This window comes from Acanthopagrus latus, chromosome 4 (assembly GCF_904848185.1).
Source record: "Acanthopagrus latus isolate v.2019 chromosome 4, fAcaLat1.1, whole genome shotgun sequence".
Taxonomy (NCBI): Eukaryota; Metazoa; Chordata; class Actinopteri; order Spariformes; family Sparidae; genus Acanthopagrus; species Acanthopagrus latus.
In genome coordinates this window covers 33,685,744-33,699,669 of record NC_051042.1, presented here as the reverse complement: position 1 = coordinate 33,699,669, position 13,926 = coordinate 33,685,744, and the positions used below count along the sequence as shown (strand labels likewise).

At 41.6% G+C, this 13,926-nt stretch overlaps 1 protein-coding gene and 2 long non-coding RNA genes across 7 annotated transcripts in view; 2 read left to right on the top strand and 1 right to left on the bottom strand.

Moving 5' to 3' along the window:
* LOC119017845 overlaps nt 1-8,081 on the top strand; it is a 19,475-nt gene extending 11,394 nt beyond the window's left edge. Inside the window, exons 1-4 of one of the 3 annotated variants that reach the window (XR_005074579.1) lie at nt 5,293-5,521; nt 5,980-6,044; nt 6,182-6,420; nt 7,942-8,081. This is a non-coding gene — a long non-coding RNA (uncharacterized LOC119017845). Of the gene's footprint in view, nt 1-5,292; nt 5,522-5,979; nt 6,045-6,181; nt 6,421-7,941 lie in introns of those variants that run through there. The other 2 variants (XR_005074580.1, XR_005074578.1) reach the window with 2 other exon arrangements.
* On the bottom strand, nt 6,496-13,100 carry si:ch211-112g6.4 (SH2 domain-containing protein 7). 2 transcript variants are annotated; one of them, XM_037094944.1, is made up of 7 exons: nt 12,822-12,944; nt 11,252-11,341; nt 11,075-11,164; nt 10,818-10,983; nt 9,930-10,166; nt 7,929-8,573; nt 6,496-7,836 (listed from the first exon to the last, which is right to left on the bottom strand). In XM_037094944.1, coding segments are annotated over exons 2-7 (1,185 nt in total). In that variant the 5' UTR covers nt 11,254-11,341; nt 12,822-12,944; the 3' UTR covers nt 6,496-7,791. The 2 variants fall into 2 exon arrangements, with proteins under 2 accessions (XP_036950839.1, XP_036950838.1); XM_037094943.1 differs by lacking the exon at nt 11,252-11,341 and having other exon boundaries at nt 12,822-13,100.
* Nucleotides 8,093-13,820, top strand: LOC119017843. Of its 2 annotated transcripts, XR_005074577.1 has the most exons (4): nt 8,093-8,229; nt 8,492-8,566; nt 9,430-9,518; nt 12,832-13,820. It is a non-coding gene; the product is annotated as an uncharacterized LOC119017843 (long non-coding RNA). The 2 variants fall into 2 exon arrangements; XR_005074576.1 differs by lacking the exon at nt 8,093-8,229 and having other exon boundaries at nt 8,429-8,566.
* The last annotated feature ends 106 nt before the right edge of the window (nt 13,821-13,926 follow it).

The following is a 13,926-nucleotide window of genomic DNA, read 5'->3' as shown; positions in this document are numbered from 1 at the left end:
TGTGTGTATTTGTGGAAGTTTTTGTGTATTTGTGGAGGTTTTGTGGTATTTGTGGAAGTTTGTAGTGAATTTGAGGAGGTTTGTAGAGACTTTGTGTGTCATTGTGGAGATTCTGTGTATATTTATGGAAGTTTTTTGTGAATTTGTGAAGTTTTTGTGTGTATTTATGGTTATTTTGTGAATTTTCTTTTGTCTTTTTGGGAGATTTTGAGTGTAATGGGGAAGTTTTGTGTGTTTTTGTGGATGTTTTGTCTTTATTTGTGGAGGTTTTGAGTGTACCTGTAAAAAGCATTTATCATGTGTACACACTGAGAGCCACAACATTAGAACCACTGACAGGTGAAATAAATAACATGGATGATTTTGTTCCAATGCCATGTTCGGCTGTGAAACCATGAGTCCTGGCATTCATGTGGACGTCTCTTTGACAAACACCAGTCACCCAAACACAGCTGCAGACCAAGTACACCCCCTCATGGCAGCAGCACTCCTTGATGGCAGTGCCCCCCCCCTCAGGAACGACCCGAGGAACGTGGGAAAGAGTTCAAGGTGTCAACATGGCCTCCAGATTCCCCAGATCTCAATCCAACTGAGCTTCCACTGGATGCAGTCTGAGCCAAGAACGATCCACGGGGGCCCCAACATGGATGGCAGTTGGTTCTGATGCATCCAACAGATGCTCAACTGGACTGGGTTCTGGAGAATGAGGAGGCCAGTTTGACACCTTGGGTTCTTTGCCATGAGGGGGTGCAGTTGGTCTGAACAGTGTTTGGGTGGGTGGTGTTTGTCAAAGAGGCTCCACAGAAATGACAGAACTCAAAGTTTCCCAGCAGAACATTTGATTGTAACAAGATGATCAATGCTCATTTCACTTGTCAGCTGTTTTAATGTTGTGGCTGAACAGTGGAGATATACATGTTAAATACTTTTCATATTTTGCATAAATTTAGTTTTGTTTAATTTCAGTTTGAGCTACTTACTGTCCCTGAGTATTTACATTTTCTGCAACTTTAAACTGATTAAACTATATCAATTATACTTTCACTGCACTTTGACTAACAGCTTTAGTTACTAGTTACTTTGCAGATTCTGATAATCAATATTAAATATTCAAACATGATGTATTATTATAGATTAAGCTACACAGCATTAAAAGCAGAGAGTTGAGACCTTAGAGAGGAAATGTGAGACAAGCCAGTGTGCTGCATTATGGAGGAAAATTATTAATCGATTAAGTGCGTGATGTCAGTACACTCAAAAAGCAAATCTGTAGACAGACAGCTGATTTTTGAATCTCATTCTCAGGTCGTCAAATAACGCACTCTGTGGGCTATTAACAGGACTCGAGAGTCGAGTTGTTAACAGTGAGAGGACTTGTATTTTCATATACATTTAATTTCAAGTTATATTTTTATATATAATTTTTGTGTTTATCCAGTAGCTGTAAAAACTCATTGAATCCTGTGGGTTTTGAGGTCGGGCCTAAATCTGCTCTGGTTGGTCGGTTTACACAAACCAGGTTTGTCGAGCAGACCAGTAACAACTGGACTGCTGTTACAGAACTTTGTGCCAAGAACTCTACGATGGTGAACTTCTCGTCATAGCTCACTGCACTCAACATTGTTTAGCTGACAGTGTTTACGCTTCATACCACAATGTTTCTCCAGCAAAACAACAACTTCCAAGGCTTCATGAAGCTTATCAGGCACTTTCTGGACACACAATTGCGCTCTCAAGTGGAGATGTACCTGAACTGAAAACAAACCTTCAATACACTCAGAAGGACACAGACAAACTAACAACCGCTCAAGCTCTTTGTAGCTATCAGTTCACTGCACTTCTACCATCAACATGACCACAACAACTGCTTCCAAACAAAAAACGCCACCACAGCACACTCGGTTCCTTATTAGTGGCCTGCTGGGCAGTGAGGCCGAGGGCCCTGTAACAGCTTTGTAATGATCTCTGCATGGTGTTATCACACAGGAAGCTGTTGCACACAGTTGCAAAGAAAATGAATTCCTGCAATTTGTTTTTTATTTTGTTTTATCACCGAGGTTCAACATTATCTTCAAGCAAAGGCATCGCGTCCATACACACTGAACTCGCGAGGGAAATCGTCATGGACAGTTGAGGGCAGAGATCCAAGCCGCTTTAGTGGCGTCAGGCTAGCTTCTACCGTGGCCCTGAGCATGTCCCTAGCCAGGCCGAGGCCCAAGCTAAACACGCACACTTTGTGCACGCTTCTACCAACCATAGGTGTCTGAACATGAGGGACCTGTAAGTTGGCGGGATCGCACAAGGGCTCGTAAGATACGCTATTACCAATACCAGCAACTGATCAAAGGCCTGACTACTGCCATTCATGGAAAACACTGCTTACAGCTCCGATGGACTGCACTCGGGCATTTGCCATTGAAGATAGCTGAAGTCCGGTCAAATTAGCCTGTAACTTACAATATTAACACCAGGTTTGTCTGGCAGACCACTAACAACTGGATTACTGAACTTTTGTCACTATAAAGCTCTATACCACAAGGCCTCCAAAACAACATGTCTCCACTCAGTTCTGCTGCTGCTGAGCTCTCAACTGGCTGCACTTCTACCCTGAATAACAATACCAACGTTAACACCAGGCTCTGCTTAACACAGTTTATACACTGAGGAGGACGTAGACAAACAAACAACCGCTCAAGAGAAACTTTACACAGGCCACCAGAAATTAACATGTCTCCAGTCATTCTGCTGGTGTTTGTAGCTCAGTTTGCTGCACCTCTACCATGAATGAAACGACAAGAACCGCAAAACACACCAAAAACTCAACAACCGCACAGTTGCACGTCAGAAACTGGATATGATCCTTATTAGTGGCCTGCTGGGCGAATCGGCCGAGGCTAATGTTAATGTTGAATCTACATAAATGAAGCCATTTAAAATGTTTAAGTCCCAGCTCAAAACCCACAGGGTTCAAAGGAAGTAGAAGTATTTTTTACAGGTTTTCTTTAACTGAGAGGAAATATAAACAAGTCTGGTTAGACTGCCTAAATGCATTTGTTTGATCTAATTCATACAGTATTTAACATGTGTACACACTGAGAGCCACAACATTAGAACCACTGACAGGTGAAATAAATAACATGGATGATTTTGTTCCAACGCCATGTTCGGCTGTGAAACCAGGAGTCCTGGCATTCATGTGGACGTCTCTTTGACAAACACCAGTCACCCAAACACAGCTGCAGACCAAGTACACTCCGTCATGGCAGCAGCACTCCTTGGTGGCAGTGCCCCCCCTGCAGCACAACGCACCTGCAACACTGCAAAAACTGCTCAGGAACGACCCGAGGAACGTGGAAAAGAGCTCCAGGTGTCAACCTGACCTCCAGACTCCCCAGATCTCAATCCAACTGAGCTTCCACTGGATGCAGTCTGAGCCAAAAACGATCCATGGGGGCCCCAACATGGATGGGAGTTGGTTCTGACGCATCCCATAGATGCTCAACTGGACTGGGATCTGGAGAATGAGGAGGCCCGTTTGACACCTTGGGTTCTACGTCAGGTTCCTCAGAACCATTCCTGGGAAGTTTCTACGGTGCTACATGAGCATTCACCTGCTGGGAGGCCACTGCCATCAAGGAGTCCCATTGTCATGAGGGGGTGCAGTTGGTCTGAACAGTGTTTGGGTGGCTGGTGTTTGTCAAAGAGGCTCCACAGAAATGACAGAAGTCAAAGTTTCCCAGCAGAACATTTGATTGTAACAAGATGATCAATGCTCATTTCACTTGTCAGCTGTTTTAATGTTGTGTCTGAACAGTGCAGATATACATGTTAAATACAATATAATCATATTATTTATATCAATTATATTGTATATAAATGAGTCAAATAAAGTAGAGTATTAATGAACAGCAACTGACAAATCTCACACTTCCTGCCTTTAATTTTTGCACCTTGGCACTGACCTGGTTGGACCAGGTGTGTCTCCTCTCCAGGCTGATCATCATACAGGTCAGAGCTGTTTCACCTGAAGCTGAAGACAAGTCCCACTGTTCACCTGGAGAGAGAAGGAAGGACTTGAGTATAACATGATGACTACATGCATATGTGTGTGTGTGTTCTGAACATAACAGAAAAAGATGTAATCAGATTGCAGTGATATAAATAACACTTTAAACCAGAAGTGATACAAACACACTGAATACTTTGTGTGCAGCTACAATGAGGCTTCATATTGTGTGTATAAACTACTTTAGCTGCTCAGAATGACCTTCTAGATGCTGACATACTAACATACTGAGACATTATTACACACAACACATGGAGCCTGTTAGCTAACTGTGCTGTACTCTGATATTCGGCTGTAACGATGCTAATACTAACAAGCTAACATTACACAGCACGATAATGGCGTCATGCTAACACTCTCCAACAGACACACACGTTAGCTAACATGCAAACCTGACTGTAAAAACACGACGATTAAATGACTCAGAGGCTTTGTGTGTCCTCACCCGTTAATAAAGGCAGCTGAGCCGCTGCTAACATGTTTCCCAAACCATGCAGTGCATCTGCAACAACTTTAAAGTCAGCTAGCTAACATAACCACTCACCTAAAACTGACCAGTAAATGTTAGCTAATCAGCTCTCATGCCGTTCAGAATAATAAATACATTGAACAACTTCATGCCGAATTTACCAAAACTAGCGACTTGTTTGGAGATAGCGATCTAAATTTAACTAGCTGTACATTATTCATGTAATAATCACGGCAGAGATAAAATGACCAAATTCACAATGGAGGTTTGGTGCATGAGCAAAACATAACGTCCAGCGGATTCAATTGGATGTAATAGAGGATTATGTTCCAGCCGAATTTACCTCGACACTTAACAGTTAAATGAATCGACTCCTGCTTCATGTTCAGAGTTATTTCAGAAACATTTAAGGTAAAAACAAACCTCACCGACATGAGAGCGAGGCTGGCTCCATTTTAACCCGCACATATGTAGAACTGACTGGGCTTATCCAAGGAAGGTAGTTACTATGTGGAGCTCGCTGATATATGAAGGAACGTCACCTGGGCTTAGTTACTGAGATCTGTAGGTAATAACTGATCTGTGCACCTCCCACACAGACATGAATACACCTGTACTGAGCAGGTAACTGGACACACAAAGCAGATTCATACAGAACAGTTTACTCACCACGTTCCTGTCCTCAGAGAAGAGCAGCAGGGACCAGAATGAGGATCAGTCAGTGGTTATTATAGGCGCTTAAAGTTTTGGAGGGAAATGCCCTAACTTCGCGCGGGAAACGAGTGAGACCGCCCCTTTTGGCGCGCGCACCACCTGCATTCGTCATATAATCTGTGGGCGGGACTTCTTTGGCCTGGTTTACTCAGATTGAACCAGAGTCGCCAAATGTTCATGACTGTTTAGCTCAGTTGGTCGAGCAGGCATCCTGTGGACAGAGGGTGATGGTTTGAGTCCCGGCCTGGAGATCTATCTGCATCTGGTCTCCTGTAAACTTCCTGTCTGTCTTGTCAATTGAGGGGAAAATAGATATAAGACTAATATTAAGAGGACAAACACAGATAAACAATTGATGGTGATTAAATGTGGTAATTTCTGTATCGATGTTTAATTTCTCTGGTCTTTATTTGTTATTATTCTAATGTAATCAAGTCACATTGCTTTAATATTGTTATCAGGTGAATTCAGGTCATCTGGACACCTCAGCTTAAGCTTTATTGATCTCTGTTCTGATCTTTTTCCATAAAATTAATGAAATTAATTGTGAAAGATGACTTCATGGGGTGATGTCACAGAAAGGGGCGGGGCACTTGTACATATTATATATAGTATAAGAATCTATTTCTTACCTTTTAATTATATTGTTTATTTTGTACTATTATTATTGTTTAATGTTAAATTGAACTGTCCTCAGGCTGCTGTGACACACAGATATCTCTGTTTGCAGGACCAATAAAGGAGTTCTGATTCTGATTCTGAGTCACTCATGGTCCATTGGAATCACATGAGGAGGTCAGTGATGTAATATTCTGATCAGTCACAAATAAGAAAATGTTTCTAATATTTTATCACATTATGTTTGTGTTGGGACGTCTCATCGTTCTGACATGAGACCTAAAGAACTAAAGTGCATCGACCCTGATGTCCAGTAGGTGGCGCCTGCTTGCCACAGTCCCCCCAGGTTTGACAACTCCCATCTCCCATTGTCTGAGCGCACCTGAATGCACCTTCAGTTCCGCAGTGCACCTGAGTGCCCGTTACTATGGTTACAACCTCAGTCCCAGAGTTACTGTGTGTTTGTGTCAGTTCTGGTTTAATGTGTGTTTTAAGTCGCTGCACTGGCTCCATGTGTGTCACAAGACAGACTTAGATATCTTATTACTGGTCTGTAAGTAACTGTTCTCAGGACTGAGCACATCTGGTTTACTTGCAGGGGGGATCGGGAGGGCTGTTTAAAATGTTTGTTCTGATACAGTTATTTAAAAAAAAGTAATCAGGGTGAAACTGTAACTGTAGCTAATTATATTTGTTTTTCTATTTGCTTTATATATTTGTCTTTCAGAAGCTGTTTTAAAGTGTTCATGTTTTTAGTTTTGATGAATGTCCATGTCTCTGAATGGTTCTATAGAAATAAACTGGCCTAAGTGAGGTTTAATTTGACTGAAGGTTTTTAGATCTCAACCTTTAGATCACTAAACCTGGTTTTTCTAAGTTCTAACTGTTAGAAAACTAAAATAGAAAACAGGACCTGAAATAAATACAGTCGTGGTCAAAGTGGAACACAAACTAATTTTACTGTATCATATTGTAAGTGTCCATGTTATTCTGTCCACCTCAGACGCCCTCTAAAGAGCCAGATGTTCTTATATTGATCTCATTTTGGGGGTCAAACTAATCACAGCGTTATCGGAAGGTTGCTGGTTCGATTCCCCTAGTCTGCATGTTGAAGTGTCTGAACCCTTAACTGTTCCTGGCTTGCATGGCAGCCTCCACCATCAATGTATGAATATGTTAATTAGTGTCATTTTGGACAAAAGCATCTGATAAATGCACTAAATATAAATGTACTTAATACAAGACTGCATTAAAACCCCAAGTAGTTAAACTTTGTTCACTCGTCGACATTCAGGCTCACTTTGAGCACAAAGTGTTTCATGATGGTAACATTTTAAAGGGTACATGTTTGGCTTTATTTAATCCCAGCTCAGTAGTACAGTGGTGGAAGAAATACTGAGTTCCTCCACGTAAATGTGTCCATACAGCGATCTAAAAATACCTCATTTGAAACAAAACCATAAAGGAAACACACTGTAATATGTAAAATTGCTGGAGTTACCCTTTAACTCATCTAGTTTACAATGATGTCATTAAATTTTTTCCATGTTGTAAAATTTATTCATTGGATTTTCTTATGTCTCAGTGAGTTTGTGTACAGAAGTAAAGGGAAATAAATATTTCAAGTTAATTTACATAAAACTGAAGATGTTAGAAAAGGTTCAGTTATAAATCAAAGGACTAAATACTGAGCCAGCTTCATATATCATCACCACTGCAAGTGCAAAAATGCTACAACTGATGATGGTGATGATGATAGAAAAACATCAATTAATCTTGTTTACTAAAATTTATAACAATTCATGAGTCACACAACATTTCAAACCCAAACGAAAGTGATGAGAATGTTTATTACAAAAATATGATAGAACTTATTTCATAAAAGTCATTTTTATTCTAATACTTATTTCCTGTCAGTCAGGTTTTATTTCTTCATCTTATCAGGGAGAAACTTCTTCCATTTCATATTCTGCAAACAGAAAGAAAAAAAAAAAGCATGAAGTTACAAACTGCTCGATCAATCGAATCGATCAACTGCTGTGATCATTCTGTCGGACTCACGTTTTTCCCCCAGGTGGATTTGGACTTCTTGGTCTTCAGATCCTCCAGGGACTCGTAGGTGTTTCCGGGTTCAGCCTCTGTAGGTATCTGTGCGTACATGTCATCAGACCCTCCGTCGTGTGCCGGCCTCGGGGGAACCTCGGCGTACATGTCGCCTCCCTGCTGTGCTGAACTCCCTGCAGGCCCCTCAGACGCCTGGTACAGCGGGTTGGACCTCAACATCTCCACCTCGTTGCTCTGCTGCTCTGACCTGCTCAGCCTCAGTGTGTCTCTGGTTTCCTGGAGGGAGTAGGTGTGACAGGTGAGCCTCTTCAGTGGAGTGGGTGAGTAAGATGACGATGAAGTGAAGGAGGGAGAACTGAGCCGGTTGGAGTACTCCTGCTCCTGCTCCTGCTCCTCGTGGTTGAGTCTGGGCAGAGATTTGCTCCTGCTCTCCACCTGTGTCAGCTCGGAGTATGTGATGCCTGGTGGACACAGATCACCTGGGTAGCTTTTGTCGGCGCTGTTGAAGGAGTCAGACATCAGCCCTGTGTTCTCTCTGTTTGGATCGGTGTGGACTTCAGTCGGATGTGGTGTCGTGTCCGGCAAAGAGCCACTGAGGGAGAAGCCCAGAGGAAGGCCTCTCTTTGGGACTGGAGGTAAAACCTGAACTCAAGACAGCAGAACAGAGACATCAGACATCAGATGATTTTAACAGCTGCTGATCCTTTTCCCACCACTTTTTTTTTGGAGATGTAAACTTGAGCCACTAACTATATTATATGTTTACATGCAGACAATAACAGGGTTTAGCCTGTTTTCTAAAGTGTGTACACAGCTAATGACAATGAATATTCCACCAGTATTCCTGTGTACATGCAGCAGTGTAAACTCAGATTAAGAAGCACAACCTCAGCCCTTAATTTGTTCATTTGTCAGCTACTTGAAAAGGTTAAAGTTGCAATTTTTAAACATATTCAAAAACCTGTTGATAACCAAGTCTTTCACAATGTTTTATAGTAGCTGCGTTTTCCTTCCAGACATAAATACAGACTTAAAAATAACAGGAAAACTCCAAGGCACTCTCTTTAACTCAATAGAAATGCTTTGACCTTTTCTGTCAGAGCTGACTGTAAACAGCAACAGAAACGTGTCCAGAGAAAGCTCCTAAAACAAGAATGATAGCAGCAAATCTCACATGTCTCAGTCATGAAACGCAGTTTTATGTGCTGTTTACATGACCTGTATCAGATTCTGAATAATGTCATATTTGCAGTAAATGTGGAAAATCAGTTTGCATGTAAATGTCACCAAGGTGCATTTCTGCTAAACAACCAATATGTTGCAACTTTCTTTAGCTTCAGTTATCAGTGGCATGTTGTAACCAGGGGCAAAAGTAATTAATTACAGCTTCTCAAATTACGGAGTATAATTTTTTTTTTTTTTTTTTTTGAGTCTGCATTTTTACTCATTTAAGAATATATTACAACATGTAACCATCTGCTTTTTTGTAACGAACAAGGCGGATGGATCACAAAGGAAACAAAACTGTGCAGCAGGTTTGGACCACGAACACTGAGCAGAACAGAGCAGGAGTTCATTGAGACTGAAGTGAGTAGTGTTTGAGAAGTTTACTGTGTACTTTTGCTGAAGGATTATTTCAATACCAGCAGTTTTAATTGTAATTGAATGTACTGTAACTGTAGCTGTACTTAAGTACAGATTTTCAGGACTGTATGCAGTGTTTAAGTTGAGGTTATGACACAAAAACGCTTGTTAAGGCTTAAAAAAAATCTTGTTTGGGCTTAAAATACCTATTGTGGTCACCACAAAAACATAAACGTTCCAGGCCCTCGTAAAAAATATTTTGAGGATTCAAGATTACGTAAATTGAAACACAGGTGTGTTCTGCAGCCATTAGCTTGCCAGCCTTGTCGTCTGTAATGGCACCACCGTCCCTGTTGGGTCATGAACATGTTCACGCTGTATGTTATATGGTACGTACGTCAGTTCTAATCCTACCTGTGCGAGGGACGTTGTGTCTACAGACACAGCTCCCGTCAGCTTCCTGCTTTTAGATTTGAGAGGCAGTGCAGGCGCATGAACTGCAGGAGGCTCAGTTTGCAGCTGGACCCTTTGATTGTTTCCCGGGGCGCTGTTATGATTGGGTTTCTTGTCCCACAGTGTCCGCAGAGCCTGGACACTCACCCCAGACGTCGCTCTGGTGTTCACCACATCGTACAGCTCACCTGTGTCTACCTGCAAACGACAACATCAACAACGTTCCATCTGACTTCCACAGGAATAACAAGCGAGACATGTAAATGATACAGGCAGCAGTCAAATTAGAGCAGTGGACCTTGGGATTTAGAAACTGTGTCCAAACATTGTCTTCAAATTTAATGTCAGAAATTTGCAATGCAGCTGATTAAATCTGTTATAGAGACTTTACGTTGAACAAACCTTCTAACAAATACAATCAATCACAGGCCGAGGCAGAGCAGTTCATAAAGCAAACAGTCAGTCCAACAGTAAATGATCTTGCTTTAGTCTTCACAAAGTTATTAGTCTTTGTATGAGGGAACTACATACAACCATGCTGGCAGACGCTTGCTAGCCTCAGCTGAGCATGAACAAGTTCTTACTAAACACAAAGTACAGCTGAGGCTGATGAAAGATGAGGTGGATGAAAGGTCAGGTGATCACCAAAATCATGAAGATACATCATCTTGGAACCATGAATGTCTCTACATAACGTGGAGCCGATATTTGTCATATTCTTGGAAACTAGAGAGTCTTATGTTTATAAACAAATGCTGGTGGAGTTGCAAATCGATCCTCATGGGACCATGAACATATAATAGATGGCTGACAGACGAGCCCACACTGCCTTGTCTGGACCGTCCTCACCTCGTTACAGCTGGAGGTCAGGTATTCTCCGAAGGGCTGGATGGGGCTGACTTTGTAATACTCTATCAGCTCCGCCAGGCTGCCGTACGTCTGGCAGTCCCCTGATATGAAGAACTGTCCATCCTGGTTCTGGGTGATGACAAAATGGCGGCACCTGTCGTGTCCCCTTTGGAGGAAATGCACGACAGGTGATATAAATTCAGATAGGCAGTTAAAAAATCAGTTGAACAATGTCGAACACTCATGATCGGCCTCACTTGTAGGACAGGATGTACCCGATGGCTTTATCACTGAGGCGGATGAGAAAGCAGCCCAGAGCTTTATCTCTGAGTAGATCCTCTGTGTCCCTGCAGAGAGCATGACAGGACCAGCAGACTTACAGGCAAATTAGATTTAAAATTTTATGAGACCTCTTTCCAATTTGTATCTCTTACATGCATCAGTTAGAGAAAACAAAAATCCCCTGATGATACACCGACTCCTGTCACAGTCACCGGTCCTGTCAAATACGTCGATCTTTCATTCTGCAGACGTCACATTCAAATTTGGAAACAAGTCGACTTAAACAAGACAAACTAAGTTTTGAGATTAAAAAAAATATATTTAGTTACAAACGTACTTTATAAATGGAGAGCTTAATTCATTATTCCAAAGAAATAAAACACTCTGACTCAGCCGCAGCCTCGTCTGACCACTGAACGACCGTTTGAACGAGACACGTTGTTTTTATTTGAAATACTTATTGATGTGTGGAATGACTTTAGCAATTCACCAAAGTGTCTCTAAAAAGTTATATTTCCATGCAACTTTATACTCCATCACATTTCAGAGGAAAGTACTGTACTCCACTACATCTATTTGACAGCTATAGTTACTTTAGTTACACTGTAGTATATAACACATTGTGATTAGCTCCACCTCGTCCAGCTACAACAGTAAAATGCTGTTTATGTATAACCACGTCTGTTGTGATTGTTAATATAATATATAATACGATACTTTTCCTTTCAAAGCGCTGGTGTTTTGTTGTTTGACACAGAAAAGTCATTCAAAGTTTAACTGAGTCACCAGAGTCGGGCTTTAATGGCCCAAATGCACACTTTAATAGCTTGAACTGTTTACAAGCAATCACAGTTTACGTTTTGGAAATTTATCAATCAGCTTCACATTTTATTTTATGCTGGGTGTGTTTTGGAGAAGCTGATGTCGGTGACATCATTGTTTGAATGAAGAGGAGCAGGAAAATAATTCTCAGATTCTTGATTAAGATCCCACATTTCCACTCTGTACACATTATTTATACATCAGATCGGTAGGAAATGTGATGCTGGTCTCAGGAATGTAATCATGGAAGCAGACAGACTTACGCTTTTGGCTGTACGGGCTCTCGAGTGGCAAGAGAACCAGCAACCCTCCTGAGCTCCCATTTTGCCGGGAAGTAAACAGTAACAGTTCGACTCATTTATTCCTCGAGCCAGAATCTCCTTTCAGATATTTATGTCCCCCATCTTTGTTTTTACCGAGTGTTTGTAGTAAATGATCCCTCCTAAATCTATAACCATGAACCCACGAGCAATCTTTTTGTTGGCCATTTTGTCCCCCCTCTCTCTCTCCCACACAGATGGTAACAGTTATCAGACACTAATAAGAGTAAAAGCACTCATTATGTACAGTGTAACTAAAGTAACAAGTAACTAAAGCTTTTACATAGATGTAGTAAAGTGCAGCGCTTCCTTCTGAAATCTGATGGAATATAACGTTGCATGAAATGGAAATATTAGTTTTTAGAGACGTTATTAAAGTAACAGTGCCTCACATTTGTAATAGAGTACTTATATATATCTACTCAGTTACATTGGATCACTGCATCTAACAGGTAAACAAACATGTTGATGTCAGACGTATCAACAGTCTCTATCAGAAATCTATTTTTTTTAAAAAGCAGTTTAGTTCTCTTCTCTGCGTCACAACAGATCTGTAACAACTCGTTTCTGTGTCTCTTACTTTCGTGCAGCGAAGCCTAGAAACCAGTCGGGGAAGTTCCCGTTGTTGAGGATGAGCGGCGCCTGCGTCTCAGTGAACCACCTCAGCACCAGCTCCTTCAGGCCTCCTTCTGTGGGCTCCATGTGCAGGTCAACACCGGACATCTTCTCCATCCTCGCACGTTTGTCCGGAGCTGACAGAGCTGTGTTATCACGCGTACGCTCTCTGCTCGGATGACGTGGGAAAGGAAGGACGAGCTCCCTCATTTGACTGTTTCTGTTGGATATCGCTCATCTGAATGGTGCTATTGTTTCAGTTAATCTACCAGTGACTCCTCTGCCTGTCGACAGGCTGCCAGCTTCATTTTACTATCTGTGTTCCTCTTCCCAGATTGAACTTTAATGGCCTGGTCGCATTGTACATGTTTCATTTTGTTTGTTTATATTCAGTGCTGTGTGAACAATGGAGGAGCTCAGATGGAAGACAGAGAAGACAGATGGAGTGTGTTTGTGTGAGCGCTTGAGTCGATCACAGTGTGAGGTCAAAAAACTGACAGATGTTTTATTACATGGGCGCGAATCCAATCTGGGGACAAACAGCCCATCCCAACAAGGTGGGAAACCCTTAAAATGTAGTGTAAGGACATGACAACCAGACATCTGGGACCACGTTTGAGGGTAATTTGGTCATAAAGTGTTGGATAACATAACATGTTGGCCTGATGACAGCACTGAATAAAGACTCGGGGATTGATTCAGCTGTGACAACACATCCTGATTGGAGCATGAATGTTTGTACCAAGTTCTACAACAATTAATCCGATATCCAATATTTACCGACATTATTCTCAAAATACTGAACGTCAAAGTCACAACGGTGCTAGAAAAGAGTCTGTCAGTGTCACGGTAACATGCTGTAACATAAAAGTCACAGGATTGCCAAAGTTATTGGGATTCATCCTCTGGGGACCATGAATATCAATGCCAAATTCCAAAGCAATAAATCCAACATCCATCAAGATATCTTGCTCAGTCTTCCACATGCAGTGTTTATTGACATGTTGCTTAAAATATGAATAAGCATTTAAACATTTAGCTCAAAATGCTAATCGCATGCTGCATGTTGC